This window comes from Lontra canadensis, unplaced genomic scaffold (assembly GCF_010015895.1).
Source record: "Lontra canadensis isolate GAN:19392208 unplaced genomic scaffold, GSC_riverotter_1.0 scaffold124, whole genome shotgun sequence".
Lineage (NCBI taxonomy): Eukaryota > Metazoa > Chordata > Mammalia > Carnivora > Mustelidae > Lontra > Lontra canadensis.
In genome coordinates this window covers 2,123,346-2,141,424 of record NW_022631118.1, presented here as the reverse complement: position 1 = coordinate 2,141,424, position 18,079 = coordinate 2,123,346, and the positions used below count along the sequence as shown (strand labels likewise).

The 18,079-nt window shown below is 50.1% G+C and overlaps 1 protein-coding gene across 3 annotated transcripts in view; it reads right to left on the bottom strand.

The window, feature by feature from the left end:
* Positions 1 to 18,079, bottom strand: part of SLC6A1 (solute carrier family 6 member 1) — a 42,757-nt gene that overhangs the window by 15,704 nt on the left and 8,974 nt on the right. The window contains exons 2-6 of one of the 3 annotated variants that reach the window (XM_032841507.1): positions 4,533 to 4,595; positions 2,998 to 3,327; positions 2,478 to 2,609; positions 1,785 to 1,885; positions 795 to 904 (exon numbers count right to left, since the gene is read on the bottom strand). In XM_032841507.1, the coding sequence (XP_032697398.1) occupies positions 795 to 904; positions 1,785 to 1,885; positions 2,478 to 2,609; positions 2,998 to 3,235 (581 nt within the window). In that variant the 5' untranslated portion in view covers positions 3,236 to 3,327; positions 4,533 to 4,595. Of the gene's footprint in view, positions 1 to 794; positions 905 to 1,784; positions 1,886 to 2,477; positions 2,610 to 2,997; positions 3,328 to 4,532; positions 4,596 to 18,079 lie in introns of those variants that run through there. The other 2 variants (XM_032841508.1, XM_032841509.1) reach the window with 2 other exon arrangements.

The window sequence follows — 18,079 nt, the reverse complement described above, 5'->3', positions numbered from 1 at the left end:
ATTTGATTTTTATTTGTAAGGAGACAGCCTCATTAAGGACATTTCTGCACAAAGAGACTCGCATCATGTGTTCTGACAGCCCCTGAACACAGCTCCTCCTGGCAGCTTATGCAAGGTGCCGTGGAACCTTCCTGGGTGCTCCCAGACCCTTGCAAGCTGCCCAGCGCAGATGCTTCCTTCATGCCAAAGAGACTTGGATCCCAAGACCTCCTTTTGTAAAATCAATACCTCAACAAACACCTACGATGTGCTCTTCTGAAGGTACAATCAGCACAGTCCTCACTATGAACCGTGTGTGCGTACGTGTGGATGTATGTGTGTGTGTGTGCATGCACGCCTTTATTCCAAACATCTCTGAGTTTCTAAGTAGAGTGGACTGGTTTTCCGGATGAACTGCGATTTCATTGGCCTGTCCTAGCAATCCTTCTTGGCCTGTGCTATTGCCCTCCAGCGGTACACCCTCCACCCTCTCCACCCTGCTCCATGTCCCAGGAGGCTGGCTGCTGGGGCTACCTCATTGGCTCCCTGGCCCTTTGACTTCTAAGTAGGTTTGACGGATGGCAGGAGTCACTGGGCAGAGGAGCGAGAAGGCAGGAATTCATTCTCTCTAGCTTGTGTCTAGTGGCCCTTTCCACAGCCCAGCTCTCTACAGGGGAAGAGAAAGCTTCACTCTCTCTTGTTTCTCCCTGAGGCTGGAACACCTCACCAGCTCCCATTACCTTTTTGAGGGTGCCTCTGTCTCCTGCTGGCCCTGGCTGACAGGCACCCCCTACCTCTGACAGCCCCACACTTACTCCCAGAACTCAACCACGGCGCTGGTCATGTTGGTGGTGTTGACAACAGTGTAGTTGGAGAAGCAGCGGTCCGTGTTCCAGGGGTTGTCGCACTGTTTCCACGGCAGCGTCTGCAAAGGCACAGTGGCACAGACAAGGTCTGCTGAGCCCCCAGGGGATGGCAACAGTGGTCTCAGCACACTTTGTCCATTCTCACAGTCCCCTGAGCCTCTTCCAAGCCATCCATGATCTCACCTCCCCTTCCCAACAGCTCCCAGATGCAGAACATATTGAGATCCCCGTTTGGGGGATCAGAGAGGGGTAGTCACTTGTTTGAGATCACACAGCTCCTAAGTGTCAGAGCTGAAATTTGAACCTTGATCATTTCGCTTTGAAAATCAGCTTTCCAAGCTGTGCCGTAAGGTCTTGTGTGTTCGTCCTGGGGCCACTTCCCAGCTCCATGACCTCAGGTAAGAGATCCTGCCTGTTTGACACTCTGCACACCGATGTTAACAGTGACCACTGAACGGTGCTTGTTCTTTGCGAGGTACAGTGCTAAGCCCTTTACACATATTTACTCCTTACTCCTCACAACAACTCTATACAGCAGGTTTCATTTTCACCATCATTTTATAAATAAGGGCACTGTGGCTCAGAGAGGTTAAGTCTCTTTTCCAAAGTTGCACAGCTGGTATATACTGGGGTCAGGATTCAAACCCAGGCAGTCTGAGTCCACACGAAATGAGCTAACAACAGCTACCTTAAGAGGGGGAGTCAGGAGGATTAGAAGTCAGTCCACACGAAGCCCCTGGCTCAGGGTCTGGCCTGGAGCAGGTGCCTGGTTCACAGTGCTACAACTTGTGGGGACACAGGGGCTGCTGAAGACACACCATCCCACCCCTCTACCCCAACCCAAGGAACAGCCCTATCAGCAGAATGGTAGTCCAGCGGACAGAGGGTGGGCTCTGGGTCTGGCTCCTTCTGGAAGGAGCGGTCTAAGGGGCCACTCACTGTGGTGAAGGAATTGTACAGGTAGTAGATGGCCCAGGAGATGATAACGATGTAGTAGATGTTCAACCAGAATGACAGCACAGCAGCGGCAAGGCCCACACCTGCGGGCGGACATGGCCTCATGACATTGGTCTAACAGAGCAATAACAGTAACCATCCTAGGAAGTGTCATTCTTATTATTTTCCATGATGTCCACCATGTCACTGGACCTTGGAAACAGGTGTTATGGAGGCACTGAGGCCAAGAGAGAGGGAGAGACTTAGCTAAGGGCACACACATCTGGCAAGGGAGGACTTGGGTCTGGGGCCTAGCACTGGCAGGTTGCAGGTGGGATGGGGGTCTTGGCTTGCCAGGCCCTCCATGTATCCATCTGAGGGTCTGTCGAGCAACTGAGCAAGGAAACAAAGAAAGTCGTACCCAGCCCTGGCTGGGGAAATGAGCTTACAGGACAGGGCAGGCTGATGTGTGTACAGGGGGCAGGGGGAGCGGTTGTCTCTGGATTGGGGCCTCCTGTCCACCTAGATCCTAGCCGGGGCTGCCATCTGCCACCTGGCCCCTTTGAGGGCTCCACTCTGTTCAGAAGTGAACAAGGTCCCTCTCTCCAGGAGGGCTGGGAGTGTCGGGATGGCCCTGGTTTTGCCACAGTTCTGTGGGCAGGAGCACTGCCATGTGGCCCCATTCTGCAGACTTACCCTTGAACATGGGGGCCAGCTTCCACACCCCCAGGCCCCCAATAGATGTGTACTGGCCCAGGGAGCACTCCAGCAGGAAGAGTGGGACCCCCGCAAAGATGAGTGTCAGGAAGTAGGGGATCAGGAAGGCCCCTGTGGGGGTGAGAAGAGAGATGCTCATGGTCCCAAAGTTTTGGAGACGCCCCATTCAGAGAGAGCATAATGGCGGGGCATTCTAGGGTCCCAGCCACAATCTCTCTACCCTCTGCCTTCAGAGTAGCACCCACAGCCAAAATCCAGTTCGGGATGTCCTTTGCTCAAACTACATCCCTTGTTCTTTGCAAAATGAAGAGGTGAACTGTTTGGTATCATTAACAAAGGACAATCGTCCTTTGGGAAACTTTTGGTAGAGGGACAAAAACAGGAAATGGGGCCTGGTCTTTAGGGGACCCTTCCCCTAAGTTTCTCTCAGAAAATGCCCAAGTGTGACACTCTTCAAGGGGTCCAGACCCAGCTGGGAGGTGGCCAGGACAGCACCTACCACCACCGTTTTTGCCGCAGAGATAGGGGAATCTCCAGACGTTGCCCAGGCCGATGGCATAGCCCACACACGACATGAGGAAGTCAAAGCGGCCCTTCCATGTGTCCCGGTCTGGAAGGTCCGCCGCCTTCTTCTGCACCTTGACCACCAGAGTTTTGGGCTTGTCATTGGCCATGGGGGCCTCGCTGACCTCTGTGGAGATCTGCCCGTCGGCCACCTTGCTGCCATTGGTTGCCATGTCTCGGAGTTTGGACACAGAGGTCCTGGCAGATGGACGTGTGACGTCGGCCCCAGTCCACGCAGACAGCAGTTTTGCGGCTCAGGGTCACCCTAGGACAACAGAGGGGTGGGGTGACAGGCACGGAAGAGTGGCCAAATCATGAAGTTGTCCCAAAATAACAAAAATAAAATGGCCCACAAACCAACCAGGGGTCAGAGAAGGCTCTCTCATCACCCTCTTTCTCCTGGAGGAAGCACAGTGCCTTCTGTTCCTAGACTTGTGTGGGGAGGATGTGGTGATTTTACGGCTCCTGGACTAGCTTCACACCTGCAAATCCATGTCATGTGCCCTCTCTTATGTGCCTTGCTCAGCAAAGAAAGCTGAGGAGACCAAATTTCCCGACAGGAATATCAAGTGTTCCTCATCTTTGCCTCTCAGGATACAATTAGATTTTTCATACCCTGAGGCACAGTAACCATGGTCACTGTAAGCCATGGAGGGACTTACCATGGGGCCAAACAGGGAGGTGACCCAGCTATGGGTAGTGGCTGAAGGTGGTAGATGAGCACAGACTCTAGTCACGATCGAAGTCCTCTTTCACATTTGAGCTGTGTGACTTTGAGAAAGCCTCTTAACCTCTCTGAGCCCTGCTCTCCCTACCCTTTAAACAGAGTATGATAATAGAATGTCAGGTTGTTACCAGCAAGTCTCTTGTGCCTGGCAAGTGGTGTTACTATTTTGTCAGCAGTCCCCAAACCTGGCTGTGCTTCCAAGTTGTTTGTGAAGCTCTGTAATGATAGAGTCCCAGGTCCCACCCCAGATGTCATACATGAGAATCTCAAGGAGATGAGTCCTGAATCTGGAGATGAGTCCTGATTCTATACATTTAACAAATTCTGCAAAAGGAGATTCTTATGCTGGGAGCCAGTCGCAGCCCTCAGCTGAAAAAGGACCACTGGTTTACCTGACCTCCCTGACCCAAGATAGTCCATCTACGCTCTTTACTCGCTTGCCTCTTTAGTTCCAGAGGCAGCATGGAGTAGAAAATGATGTCTGACATCGGACCCAGCCCAGGCCTGGGTTCAAATCTCCAGTCTGCCTTTTACAAACTGAGTGACCCTACGTCCTGCTCTAGCCTCATGTTTCTTGATTGTTCTAGTCTCAGTTTCTCCACCTATAAAACGGCAGTAATCTTATCTGGCTTGTAGAATTGTGGCAAAAATAAGCTTTCATGGTTGTACGGGTATTTTTCCCTGGACTGGTTTAGAAAGAGAATTCTGCATATGGTTGTGATTATTTTGGTTGTGGATGTTACCTGATGATACTTGCTGGTGGGTCAGCTCCAGAGTAGCTCCCTCTGCCACCCCTGGGTGCACGCCTGCAAAGCAGAGATGGGGAGGGAGCCCAGTGAGCTGGCAGGTGGTGGCTAATGGGCAGCCCTAGGGAGAGAGCAGCAGGGCTGCAGGAAGCCCCTGGGAGCCCCCCAGACAGGTGACCATACGAGCCTCCATGCCAGCCATGGGGCGCTAGAACATGCTGGAAGGGGCCTGTGGCCCTCTCGGGATAGCTGTGGGGACGGGCATGAGGGCAATGCGAGGACGGCCTTCCATCATTTTATCAGAAGGAAAAGAGAAGTCAACAGAGGGGCAAAAGCCCTTCAGGGTCCAACTGGGAGCCAACAAACGCAGCTGAGATTTTTATCCATCCCTTAACCAAAAGTGCAGAAATGTTGTAAAAGGCCATGTAAGCAGACCTCAAAATAGTTTATTTAGTATGATCCTTTTTTGCCCATCCCCCTGCAATCTAGTCATTTAAAAAACCCCTCCAAAACCCTAAGGATATATTCTAAGGCATACACAGTGATTAGTTTATATGTGACTTCTGTTTCCTTTTTTGCACTTTTTTGGATTTTTATAATTTCTAAATTTCTACAAAATTTTTACATTAATCAAGTAACAGAATAAACTTTTAGAATGCTTAGAGCAAACGGGACTGTGTGAAACAATAATCTGGGGCCTCTGAGATGTAGGAGCAGAGCAAAAGCAGCACGTGTCCCCAGAAGGTCTCCTCTCTCAGCTCTGCCCCACTGGGGGATCCTGATTGCCGTGTTCTCACCTTCTAGACCTCTCACACTCAGTCCTTATCCCTAGACACCAATGTCTCTGCCTAGAGCTCACAAAAAACCAGACTACCTCTGGACAGTTTCCAACCCTGTTTCTCACTCTTCAAGAGGACCCACAGGCTTGTCTCAGATGCCTACTACCTGCTTCCTGACTTTGGTCTGGCACCATCAGAAGGAATTCCTGACTCAGGTAGGGTGTGCTCCCATTGTCAGGAGTGGTAGCCCATCTTGTGGTCTACCAGAAAGTCTTGGCATATGCAGGGGAGAGAGAAGCCTTGGGAAAGGGTGTGTGTTGGGGGGAGGTGGTTAGCCATTAACTGTCAAATCAATGATGACCCTTAATTGTCCCTATGACCTACCCTTGTAGGCTCCAGCCGCCATGTTTTTTTCAGAAGGATCCAATTACCTTGGACCAGGGCTGATCACTTAACTCTGGCTAGTCTATCAAAGCTCCTTCCCTGGAAATTTGGCACATGGCTGAGAAAGAAGGCCAGCCTGTCCGGGGAACTGGGAACTCTTAGGCAGCTGTCTGTCTTCTGCCCACCTGCACTCAGAGTATCAGGGAGAGTTGGTCTGCTGAGGAGGAAGGAAATGAGAGGTCAAAAGCTGGAGAGTCTTGGGTGCCTGGGTGGCTCAGTGGGTTAGGCCTCTGCCTTCAGCTCAGGTCATGATCTCGAGGTTCTGGGATTGAGCCCCGCATTGGGGCTCTCTGCTCAGCGGGGAGCCTGCTTTCCCCTCTCCCTCTGCCTGCCTCTCTGCCTTCTTGTGATCTCTCTCTCTCTCTCTCTCAAATAAATAAATAACTTAAAAAAAAAAAAAAGATGGAGAGTCTTGAAAGCATTTGTCTTGCCATTCCAGGATTTCTTAAGCCTGGCTACATTCCAATGCTCAGAGTTCATAAAGAAAGCATCCCCACCATGCCAAAATAAAATTCCCTCCTTTTGCTCACATTGGCACAGGGGATTCCTGCTAACGTCTTGAATCTCTGTTCTCTTACCACTCGACTTAAGTTCTCAGGAAGGCCTGTAGCCCTATGGGAACAACAACTTCTGGCCTCTGCCCTGGATATCTTTGTTGACTATCCACGGAGACTCAGACCAACTCCAAAACCTACTGTGCACTAGACCTCAGATTGCCCCACACCACTCAGGGAGAGACAGACAGACAGACAAGTGCAGGTCCGGCTCACTCCCAGAAAGAAGGAGAGATGGCAAGGCACATTTAATGGGGTGAAATGTGGTGTTTATGTCCTTTGAAGAAATCATTCAACACCAACACAGAAGAGAGGTGGAACTTTGGGAGGAAGGAGAGCTCTGGTTCACCAAGAGGTTTATTCCACTGTCCCCTCCCTGAGCACAGTTAGCATCCCCTCGTGCAAAGGCCAGAGAGATCAGAGACCACGGCTGCTTGAAGAGCTCAGCGTGAGGAAGGCATATGCGTTATCTTCAGAATCTGGGAAAAGATTTGGGCAGACGCCTGTGACTGCCCTCTGAAGAGCCACATACCCAGAGGGAGCTTTCCTTTTAGAAGACAAAATGTGAAGATAACAGTAGAAGGCCGAGAACAGATATATCTTGTGCTTCCTCGGGGATTCCTAGGGAGGAGGTCCCCTGGGTCACAAGACAGTGAGATGGTGCTACATCAGAGACCTTGGCTCCCCTTGAGGGTTACTAGCATTGGGCATGTTCCTCCCCTTTTTGGTCCTCATCTGTAAAATGGGGAAATAATAATAATCTTTTATTCGTACAGTTGCAGTGAAGGGTAAATGAGATCGCACACATAAAGCATTGCGACTACAGGGCTCAGAGCGAGGGCTCAGGCCATCTCCGCCATTCTCATCATGGTGATGATTACCAGTTGTATACGGATTGTGGTTCCTAACCTGGGAGGCACAGCAATGATGACACTATTACGACTAACATCTATCGTGGGCTTATTATCCATGCCCTCCAGAGACTGGCAGCACTTTCAGAAGACTGATGGAAATTGTCCTTTTAGCCTCCATGGGGGAAAACTAACTAATAAAGATTTCACATCTCCCTGCTTTGGGCTCTCTGTATACCAACTGATTAGTGGTCTAGCCCATCACCCTGGGCCAGGCAGAAGGCGGGATTGGTACATTTGCGTGTCTGGTCAATAAAATAAGGGATTATTCCTTAATAGGTCTGGCAAGAACAAAAGTCTAGTAGATGGGAGGAAAATGAGTAAGGGATCCCCATTAGTTAAAAAGCCTGGGACCCGGAGCTTACATACAACACTTCCAGAAGCAGCCTCACTCAGACACCCCAGGAGTATAGCTGCTGGTGAATTTTCATTCCTGACACCAGCTGGTTAACCTGTTGCTTCCCTGTCTCATGAAAAACAGCACATGAAAAGCACAGGTATGTACAGCACCCAACAAAGGAAGCTGGTTCTCTTTCTAGAAAAAGAATGATCTCAGAAGCAGGAGACACCTGTCAGCCAGGAGTTACTTCCCCTCTCCTGAAACGGACTCCCTTGCTCTGCCAGGCAGGGGCTGCCCTGTGTCGGAGGACAGCTCCGTGGGTCCACAGCAGAAGGACCATGCATCTCTTCTTCCCCTCTGCAGCGCGGGCCTCCTCTACCTGCTGGTGGAATGGGTAAAAGGAATGTCTTTCACCCCTTCATGATGTGGGGCATTTTTCCAAGGCTTTCTTCCAGAGTCTTTTGGTTCTTCCTCTTCAGATGACAGAATTCTGCAGATGAAGAAGCTGGATACACGTTCCTCCAAGTCCTTAACGTTTCCCCATATTAACTGAATTCCTCCGAAGCAACGTTCAACAGGGCATCGTTAATGTGAGACCCCCGTGACACGTCCTCTGTACTCACTCGCCTACTCATTCACTCCTTCCTTCATTCAGCAACTATTTGCTCAGCACGCGCTGTGTGCTGAAATGGGGATGGAACAATCATTTCGAGCCCTTTGTATTCTGCAGCAGAGTCTGAATCAGTGAACTAACAGGAGCCAGCAGAAAGATTCCATTTTGTAAATATTTACCCAGGGCTTAATGTGTTCGTGGAGCTGGGCTGGACACGTGGGTCGCAAGCATTAATAAGACAAGGTTCGTGACCTTGACAAGGTCACAGCCTATAAGGAAAAATATTTCTGCCTGTAGCCAATCATAGTACCCTTTGATATGTGTAGCAAAAGTATATGAACTAGATGAGGCCTTTGTGCAGGCCTTGAAGGAATGATGGAATTCAACCAGAGAAGACATCCTAGGGGTATTGGCTCAGTTGGCTAAGCTTCCAATTCTTGGTTTTGGCTCAGGTCATGATCTCGGGGTCATAGGATCAAGCCCCACATCAGACTCCATGCTGAGCATAGAGACTGCTCGGGATTCTTTCTCTCCCTCTGTCCCTCTCCTGCTCTTACTCTCTCTCTCTAAAATAAATAAACTAATTAAAAAAAAAAAAGAAGAAGAAGAAGGCATCCCAGATGAGGGGACATTTGAATGGGGTTTTGAAGGTTGAATAGGTGTTCATCAGGCTCAAAAAGCGGGAAGGGCATCCTAAGTGGAGGGAATGCAGGAACAAAAGTAGAAAGATTTGAAGATAGGAAGGTCAGTTTGTGAAAGACCTTGAAAGCCAGGCTAAGGAACTTTGGGACCAGTTGCAGGGATGCAACTGGGGTGATGATGTGATCAGATTAGTATTATAGAAGACTCACTCGGGGAGGCTCTGGGAAGGAGTGAAAGAAAGAGACTCAAGGCAGGAAAGTGGTGAAAATGTTCCCATGAATATGTTCCTTCCTCAATGTGCAGTTGGAGACCAAGTCCTAAAGCCATTAATAAAAATGGGGCCAAACCAAGCAGAAAGAATACCTCTGCTAATCCCTGAATGAGGCAATGCTTTATAAGAGGGGAAAAAAAAAAAGATGTTTGGAAGCTCTAGACCAGAAGTGGCAAAATGGGTCAAAACTGGCCCTTGGGCTTATTTTATTTGGCCTGAACAAAAATTTTTTCAGTTTGAATTAGGAGCCAGAAATATGACTCTCTAGGATACATGATTTCAAACAGAGGGAACAGCAACTGCAAAGACCCTGAGGCTGGAATAAGCTTGGCATGTTTGAGAGTCAGCATGGAGGCCGGGCTGGCTGGGGTCCAATATGGGAGGGAACAGAACTAGTCAGAAGTGGGCAAGCACCAGATCACACAAGGTCTCAGAGACCACAACAAGGAGTTTATACTTTCTTCTAAACAGGATGGGGAAGAGTAGAGGGTGTAAGTGGTGGGAGAAATCTGACTTATATTTAAGAGTCTCATTGTGGCTGCCTAGAAGAGGAGGCAGAGGGACAGAGGTAGAAGCAGGGAGGCTCCTTAAGAGGCTGAGAGTCCAAGTGAGAGAAGACAGTGACTTCAATTGTGGCAGCTAGGGAAGAGGTGGTGAGGAGTGGGACCAGGGATCTATTTTAGAGGTGGGCCCTGCAGGCCTTGCTAGCAGACTGGCTATCAGCAGCCTAGGCCTGCGCAGATGGCAGGCTGGGGGGAGGGGAGTGTGTGGCAGCCACCCTGGACAATCCCCCCTCTGTCCCACTGCATCAGAGGGACTGGTGGCTGCGTGGGGTGGGGACTTGGGCAGAGGCCAAAAGGCCAAGGCCAGTGTCTCAGGGCTGCCATTGTCCAAAGCTAGGGCTGGGCCCAGAAGGAGGCTCAGAGGGAGTATGGCACCATGAAGAGCCAGGAAGGCAAGAGGGGGAGCAGCACGCTTGGGAGTAGGGGCCCCCACTCCCTCCCATGACGCTGTGCATACTCCTGCTTTGTCTTGCTCCCATTCTGTAATTACAGAAATTACAGAGGCTTGCTTCAAACTGCAATCACTCTACTTGCTTTTATTTCTTTTTGGAACTCTGCAGTTCAAGAAAAAAATTAATATTGGGTTTGGCTTCATTCCAAAGGGAAACATAATGCAGTTTATTCTCTGCTTTAGGGAAAAATGCTAGGCTCAATAAATTGGACAGGCTTCATTGAGCATCTGTTGTGTATCCAGACCCATGCCAGCTCCTATCAAGGGAGAAGAGCCAGCATTTACTAAGCACCTATTGTGTGCCAAGCATTTAACAGGTGCTATATCACCCAGTACTCATTCCACCTCTGTAAGCCAAAGGCTATTTCACCCATCTGACCGATAGGGAAACTGAGGCTTGCCAGCCTGTGGCTATGGTAAAGCAGTCTCAGCTGGCTTGGTGCTTCAAGCCCTTGCTATCCAAAGTGTGGTTCTCCAAGAGGTAGCATTGGCAACACAGAGGCCTGTTAGAAATGCAGAATCTTGAGCCCCACTCCAGCCCCATGGGATCAGAAGACGCATTTTAACAAAGTCCCAGTGCCCACGCAAGCTTTGCAAGGGTGCACACGGAAGCTCTGGAGGCTGTAGGTTAGGGACGACCCCGATTATTTCACAGAGCTTGCATCCACTCTCTGTATGGCCAGGGGCTGGATATTTAGTGTGTTTGAGTATCAGGACCCCCAAGCTCCACAGGATGGCTGTGAAACTCTGAATCAAGATAATGCATGGCAAGAGGCTGGTAGGAGCAGAGGGCCTCGTGCACAGGAAGTGCTCAGTAAAAAGCAGTTTCGATTGCTATTCAAAGAGATGAATGGCCGGGGAAGTGCTTTGTAATTGAAAACATTGCACAAATATGAGGACCAATTAATAGCGGATAATCATGTGCAGACGGTTAGAGGGAGGATGGATGTGGGCAGGTGGATGCAGGTGCTGTGGGCAGCCTTTGACACCACCTGCCCTGAAGGTTAGGGAGGGATCCCTAGAGAAGGTGCGCTGATGGAGAGGGGGCAGCTGGAGAGGGTCTATGAGGACTCAGGACTTAGGTCTCAGAGACCCGAGTCTGGGGGCAAAGAGTCAATCTTTACCAGCATGTGAGCTGCAGCAAACTGGCCGGCCACAGGTCTAGATGGTAAGTCCTTTTCCTTGAACCCTCAGCCAGACCCAGGACCTATGCAGCTTCCTTCCTGCTCCAGACTTGTTCTCTGCCACACTTGTACACCTGGTCTATACCAGCAGTCTACAGATTAAGAACAAGGCCAAGAGAGGACTGGTTGCTGGCCCAAGGTCACATAGGACACAAACAGTATGATCCTTGGAGATCCCCACCACCCCAATTCTCAGCTCATTACACATTCGTACTCAAGAGATGAAGGAAAGCAGCTCCACATGTTGGCACAAACTTCTCACCTGCCTCAACATACCTGAGAAGTAGTTTGCAGACCCAGGTGCATTTCTTAATAGCATCTATTGTATACCTATGCTTCACAATATCCCACCGTGACTTTCAAGTAAGTCACTTATCTCCTTAAAGTGTTCATCTCCTCATCAGGAAATGGAGTCAACAGTAACTACTTCATGAGGCAAGAGGACTGGATTTGAATTTTCTAGTGCTGTGCCCAGCCCAGCAAGTGCTAAATACACTGAATCTAAAATGATTACTGGCTCCATTTTGCAGATGACGGTACTGAGGCTCAGAGAGGTCAAATGACCCGTGCAAAGTCACATGGGATTTAACTCAGGCCCCCTGGCTCAGTCTGGTGGTATCTGCTCACCCAGCAGGTGCCTCCCAGACATGGGCCTGTATGAAATTCTCTGAAGCCTTTAGATGTAGCCTTACCACTTATTCGAGCCTTCCTGCTGGGTCCTGAGGGGAAGAGATGTGACCACACGTAGATGAGTTTCCCCAGCCTCATAAACCCATGCAGATAAGAAAACCCAAGCTCAAGCCCTTCCCCTCCACTTGCAGCCCTGAGAGCCTGGAATTATGGTTTTCTGGGGTGCTCCCAAAACCAGAATGTGGGAGATGGCTAGAGAATGCACCCGCCCATCCCCAACAAGCAGAGTGAGGGGAAAAAAAAAAGTCAGTTTTATAACTGCTAGAGGCTTAACAGACCCATCTAATGGTGAAATAAACTCCAGGAGTCAAGCTTCTCTTTCGTGGTGACACACAGAGAAAAATATCCCCAAATTTCATTAACAAAGAAGGAAAGAAAAAGAAGAGATCAGAGCACAGGAAGAAAGTGAGCCCGGCACTTAACTAACATGCCAGGGTCTGCTCTAAATGATTTATGTATGTTAACTATTCTCACTCCCTCTCCATTTACTGATGGTAAACTGAGGCACCGAGAGCTTAAAGTGGCTTGCCAAAGGTCTCACAGCTAGGAGTGAGGGGATCTCAGACAAACCCAGGCAGCTGGGCTTCTGGTGTCCATGCTCTTAAACACTCTATTCCACTATCTCCAGTGGGATGCCAGTGGAACCCCCAAACCCCATCTTTAAGGTGTGCAAGAGTGGCCCATTTCCAGCAACTCCCTCTAGGACAAATCCCCACAAGGACAAGGCCTGCTGTTCTTTTTATGAAACCAAAGGGAGGCTGCTGAGGTCTGGCTCCCGGAGAGGTTAACTTATTCCCATGGCCATATTGGGCAGAACTGCCAGTGTCCCAGGAGCCAACAAGAAGCCACATGGGATCCAGGCTGAGCAGCTCTCCCCAGGCCCCAGGGGCTAGAGGCTCTAATTAGCATCCCCCGGAGGGGCAGGGGCAACCAGGCTCAAGGGGTGGTGATCCCCTCTGGGAGTCCCCAGTTTTCCCCCAACTGCACATATGGGTCCTGTGTGCGGCCGGAAGGAGGCCGGCCTTCGGGCCATGTCTGTAGGGCAAAGAGGGAGCATGGCCAGCCGGAGACTCTGGAGCCTCCGGCCGCATGTGGGAATCCACTCCACCCATTACCAGCTGTGTGGTCTCCAGCCAGCCCCTTCTGCTCTTTGTGCCTTGGCTCTCCTCCGTGTGCAAGGACAGGTGCCAGACTGTGCCTTCTAGTGCCCCTTCTACTCTGTGTCCTCATTCTCATCTCACCCTGCAAGTCTAGCTTACCAGTCAGTGGTGTGCTAACATCTGTCCTGGTCCCTAACTGTCTGCAAAGCCCGACTGAGCACCTCCTCTCATCCAGGCAATTTTCAATCCAATCCAGCCCACATGGACCATGCACACGAGGGTAGCAGGACCCACATTAGGTGCAGGGGAAGAAAGATGCCAGTCGGAGTCTGGGCCTGCTGCCACGGAGCTCTCGGGATGGCTGGGAGCTCTCAGGACAGCTGGGACACAGGTAACCAGCATCCATGTGATAAATTCCTCATCAGCCCAGAGGAGGGATGGCCCTCTCCACAGGCACCTGGGAGAGAATGGCACTGTGTTCCCTGACAGAAGGGGACAGAGGTGGGGAGGTTCTCTTTATAACCATAGCCAGAGAGAGCAGGACTGGGATCCTTGCCTTTCCCCAAGCCTAGCTGCTGGTCCATTCCAGGCAGAGAGAAGAGGGTGAACATGCATAATGCATTTAGGACCACTGAGGAGCATGGCATGGATGGCTGGAAGCTGGGTTGATTGAAGGAGTGTGACTGGAGAGGTGGAAAGCAGCAGTAAAGGGCTTTGAATGCAGGAAAAGGGTGGGCACTGTATCCTGTAGTAAGAGCAGTGATCACACTGAATGTTAATTTAAGTGCCTAATATGGTTAGTGCATTTCATAGATGATCATATTTACCTCTCACCACTCCCCACTGCACAGATGTGGAAACTGAGGCTCAAAGCAGTAAAACACCTTGCCTGAGGTTCCAGATCCAGGAAGCTAGATTCCAGAGCCCATACTTCTAACTGCTCTTCCACACCTTGGGTATTGGGGGAGAACTAGGGGCCACTGGAGCCTTTAAAAGTGGGGAGATCTGATCTGGCGAGGACTTGGCAGGAGATTGGCACCTGGGGTGGGGAAGGACAGCACCAGAGCTGGGATCCCGGTGGAGGTGAAGGCGAAGGCCCAGTCACTATTCACAACTTGACTTCTATTCTGACTAATGGCTATTTGGTCTTACCTCCCCAGGTACATTGTATCCTCTCCACAGATGGGACTCGGAAATCCAAGACTCGCTCTGTTTCCCCCACACCCCTCAAACAGTGATAGATGCATACATGCTGTCCTGAGTTCCACCTTCCATCCCCATCTGTCCCTCTGTCCCTCTCTGTGACAGCAGACCTTGTTATTATAAGTCCTCAAGAAACGTGTCTGCCTCGGAGAAGGTGGCACTGGTCTCCAAAGCAGCGGTGTGCTGTGTTTACCAGCAGGCCCTCAGGAAAGCAAACGGAAGGCTGATTCTGGGGTGTAATTGCTCCCACTGCAGCAGGTTCAGGGGGCCAGCATGAGGTCACAGGACTGGGAGGAGATGAGCACACTCTGGGAGTGGACTCTTGTGTGCTTCCTGTAGGGAAGCTCACCTCACCTCCTCCGCTGTCACTGGAGTGGACACCGCTGCTCCCGCAGGTGCGTGGAGCCCCAGTCCGGCCCTCTGTGGGTGCTGAGGAGAGGGAAGGGACGTAGCGAGGAGGGCAGGCAGGAGGAGAAGAAAGGAAAGCAAAGAAAACCGGAGGGAGGGGAGTAGCAGAGAGGTGAGAACAGGGGCACAGGAGGAAGACAGAAGGAAAAAGAAAAAAATGACAGTGGAGGGAGGGGGAGACAGGGTGCTGTCCTTTTCCTGTGGGCTGTGCTAGGCTCTACTCTATGATCTCATGGTAGCCTCTGGAGCACCAATGAAGGAGGGGGCCTGCATTTGAGCAGGAAGAAACATGGTGGCAGAGCCCACAGTCTCAAGTGGTTGAGGAGCTGTGATCCGGGACGCATGCTACAGGGTCTGCCCTGCTGTCTTCCTCCCTTTGGTGTAACTGGACTTGCTGGGGGCCAGCCCATCCCTCTGTGCCTTCCTAACAGCTTGGAAGGCTGGAGGCCCCTATTGCGAGGTACCCTGTGCGGGGCCCTGGCCATCCTGTCCTGTTCCAGGCTACGCCTTTCCCCCTCCCTTCCTTGGCCGGCTGCGTGCAATTTTGCAGCTCTGCGCTCCAGGGGCTGCCTCAGCAAAGGCCCCGGCTCACCCAGTCAGAAAGGATTCACCGCGATCAGGAAATGAGAGTGACATGCTGACCACCTGGCATTCTTGTACACCACTTTTCATCTTTGCCTTTTAAGACACACTTGTAAGAAAACCAGGGGGTTAAATCACCACTCTCTCCTTTTGGGAGATGTGCTTGAAGGACGCTGAAGGGCGTTCTGAAGGGCGTTAGGATAAATGGCCTTTAGAAACTCAGATTGGGGGGAAAAAGGAAAACACAGTACTGCAGAGACGGGCTGAATGAAATGATGATCTGTAATAAGTCACATGCAGACACGCCGCCTACACGGAGAGCCCACTCGGCGTCACGGAATAGCACTTCCGCCGCGGGGGCGCGGGCCATTTCTTCAGTTCCCTATCAAGCGTCCACACCTGGGGCTCCATTTCCAACTCTGTGGGCTTTATGGGCTCCATTCTATGGATGAACACACTGAAACCCCAGAAATAAACTGTGTGCATCAAGATCACACAAACTCACAGTAAGAACCCGCAGGGATCTCAAACTGATGGCCTGCGGGGGCCGAGTGGGTCCCCTATATGTGTCCGGTTGAGTGGTATCAGAATTTTAAAACTTGCATTTGCAGGTTTTGGTGGGGGGAGGCGCGGGGGGAATAGGCATGTGTTTTCCAATTTACTGCAAGTCCTGCCACGAGTGATATCTTGTCCCTGATCTCTTGATTCATTTCTTTGACCTGTCTGGCTCTCTGCTCTCTAGTTTGCAATCTAGTCACTCCAGAAAGCTCTTCCTTTAAGTGGTAGAAGGACAAAGTTACTCTTTCTCCTCTAGGAGATGGGCAAAACTATTGGGGATGGTAGGGATAAAAAAAAAAATCTGTATTGTAATTGTAATTTTATATCTGAGAAACAACAAATCCTATTGTTCTCAATAAAAGCTCAGCTGGATTTTAAAACAACGTTGAGAGACACTGCTTCAGAATATTTTGCAAGAATGAGGAGGGTGTGTATTTTCAGAGTTGATTGTGGGTCAGATTCCAGGGTCTCGAATATTTCCCACAAGAGAAAGCTGATTTTATTTTTAAGAGACTCAAATGAATGCTCACTTTAGCCAATGCATCTGTTCTTGATTCATTTCACTTAGCTTTCTAAAGGAATCTTTAGAGTATGAATCTCCCCTCTTTGTAAAGTGAAAAACCACATGCAGCAAAAAAAAACCCTACCCATTTGGGAAAATGGGATTTTTTACTGAGCACATTTTAAGTCCATGGTCTATGAACAAATTCATGAACACCTTCCGCTGGGCATGTCAAAGGGTATTTGGAGGTTGATCTGGCTGTGAGGACAGGGACAAGCAGAACAGGGGAGTGGTTAAGGGCATTGGCCCCGAGGGAAAGAAAACCCTCAGATGCTGTGTGCCTATAGGTTAGTTCCCCATCCTGAGACAGAGGTGATGATACCTACGTTTTAGCTGCTATGAGGATTAACTGAGATAATAAGTGAAGTGATTAACACAGAACCTGGTACAGAGAAAAATGCTTGCTACCTGGCAGGTATTATAAATCACTTGATTAGGGCTAATATTATTTGTTTTGTTTTCGATAGTTATGGGAGAAAGTCCTGGGCAGAATGCCGCAGTTATCTTAACCTATAGGCAACCAATAGAAGGGAACGGTGCCAGCCGTCAGGAAACGCTGATCTAATCAAAATCTCAGAGCAAATACTTTTTTAAACATAATTCCCAAAGTGGATGTGTGTACCTTTCCTGCAATTAGCACATCTGTTCAAATCTCAGTTAAATGTCAGCCATCTTCATGTGTCCATTGGATGAGTCCCCCTGACCCCTCTCCCGCCGCCTGAGTCAGAGGTGTGGGAATCAGAGGTCTTCAGGCTCCTTGCTTCACACCCTGTCATCCAGCCCCAGGATCAGCAGCAAACAAATTGACCCTCTCTCTCTGGGAATCCAGAAACAGGTTGCTATCTCTGGAGGTGGATTTGCTCAGACAGGTTTGCAGAAACAAACAAAATGGTTGCTTGCCTCCAAGCCTTCAGGATCCCAGCTCTCACCATTGCTTTTAAAGCAGCCTAATGCTCGAGTCCGGCACCCTCTTTCTGCTTCCCAAAAGGAGTGGGCTTGTCTGCCAGCTCCATCACATCTTTGCCAGCATGCAAATGATACATTTTGGGGTTTCTCAGGGTGTTAACCCCATGCTTTCCAATCCCCGATGAGGGGAGTAAATATTTTGCACCAGCTGCACAGGAGGGAGAAATGGAAGATTGTGGGTGCGAGTATTTATTTTCCAAAAGGGTTCACAGCATGGGGTCATTTAGAGAGCTGGCAGAGAGAAAAGGCAATTTTCCCCAGCATGGTATGCACATGGGCTTTTAGGGAGAGCACGTTGCAGTGAGGTACATCAATCATGCTTTCCCAATGCAAAATATTGATGTATATTTTTGGTGATGGGGACTGTTCATTTGTTTCACTGATATTCACTAGCCTGAAATGGAGAGCTCTGCTATTCATCATTCTCATCCCCATCTTAGCCAGTTCCACCCCTCCAACACCACAATTTCCAAGCTGCTACCCAGCTGGGAGTGGTTCCTTCTCCTAGCTTCTCCTCTTTGGTTAATAATCTTAGCTACTGTTGACTGACTGCACTGTGCTTAGGAGCCAGGTTTGACACGCTCTCTACCTTACCTTATTTGATCTTAGAACAATCCTATGAGGGAAGTCTGTCATTGTCCCCGCCATGCAGATGAGGACGTGGAGGTTCAGACAGCTAAAGTGACTTGTCCAGGGTCATGCCGCTAGGAAGTGGCAGGGCGG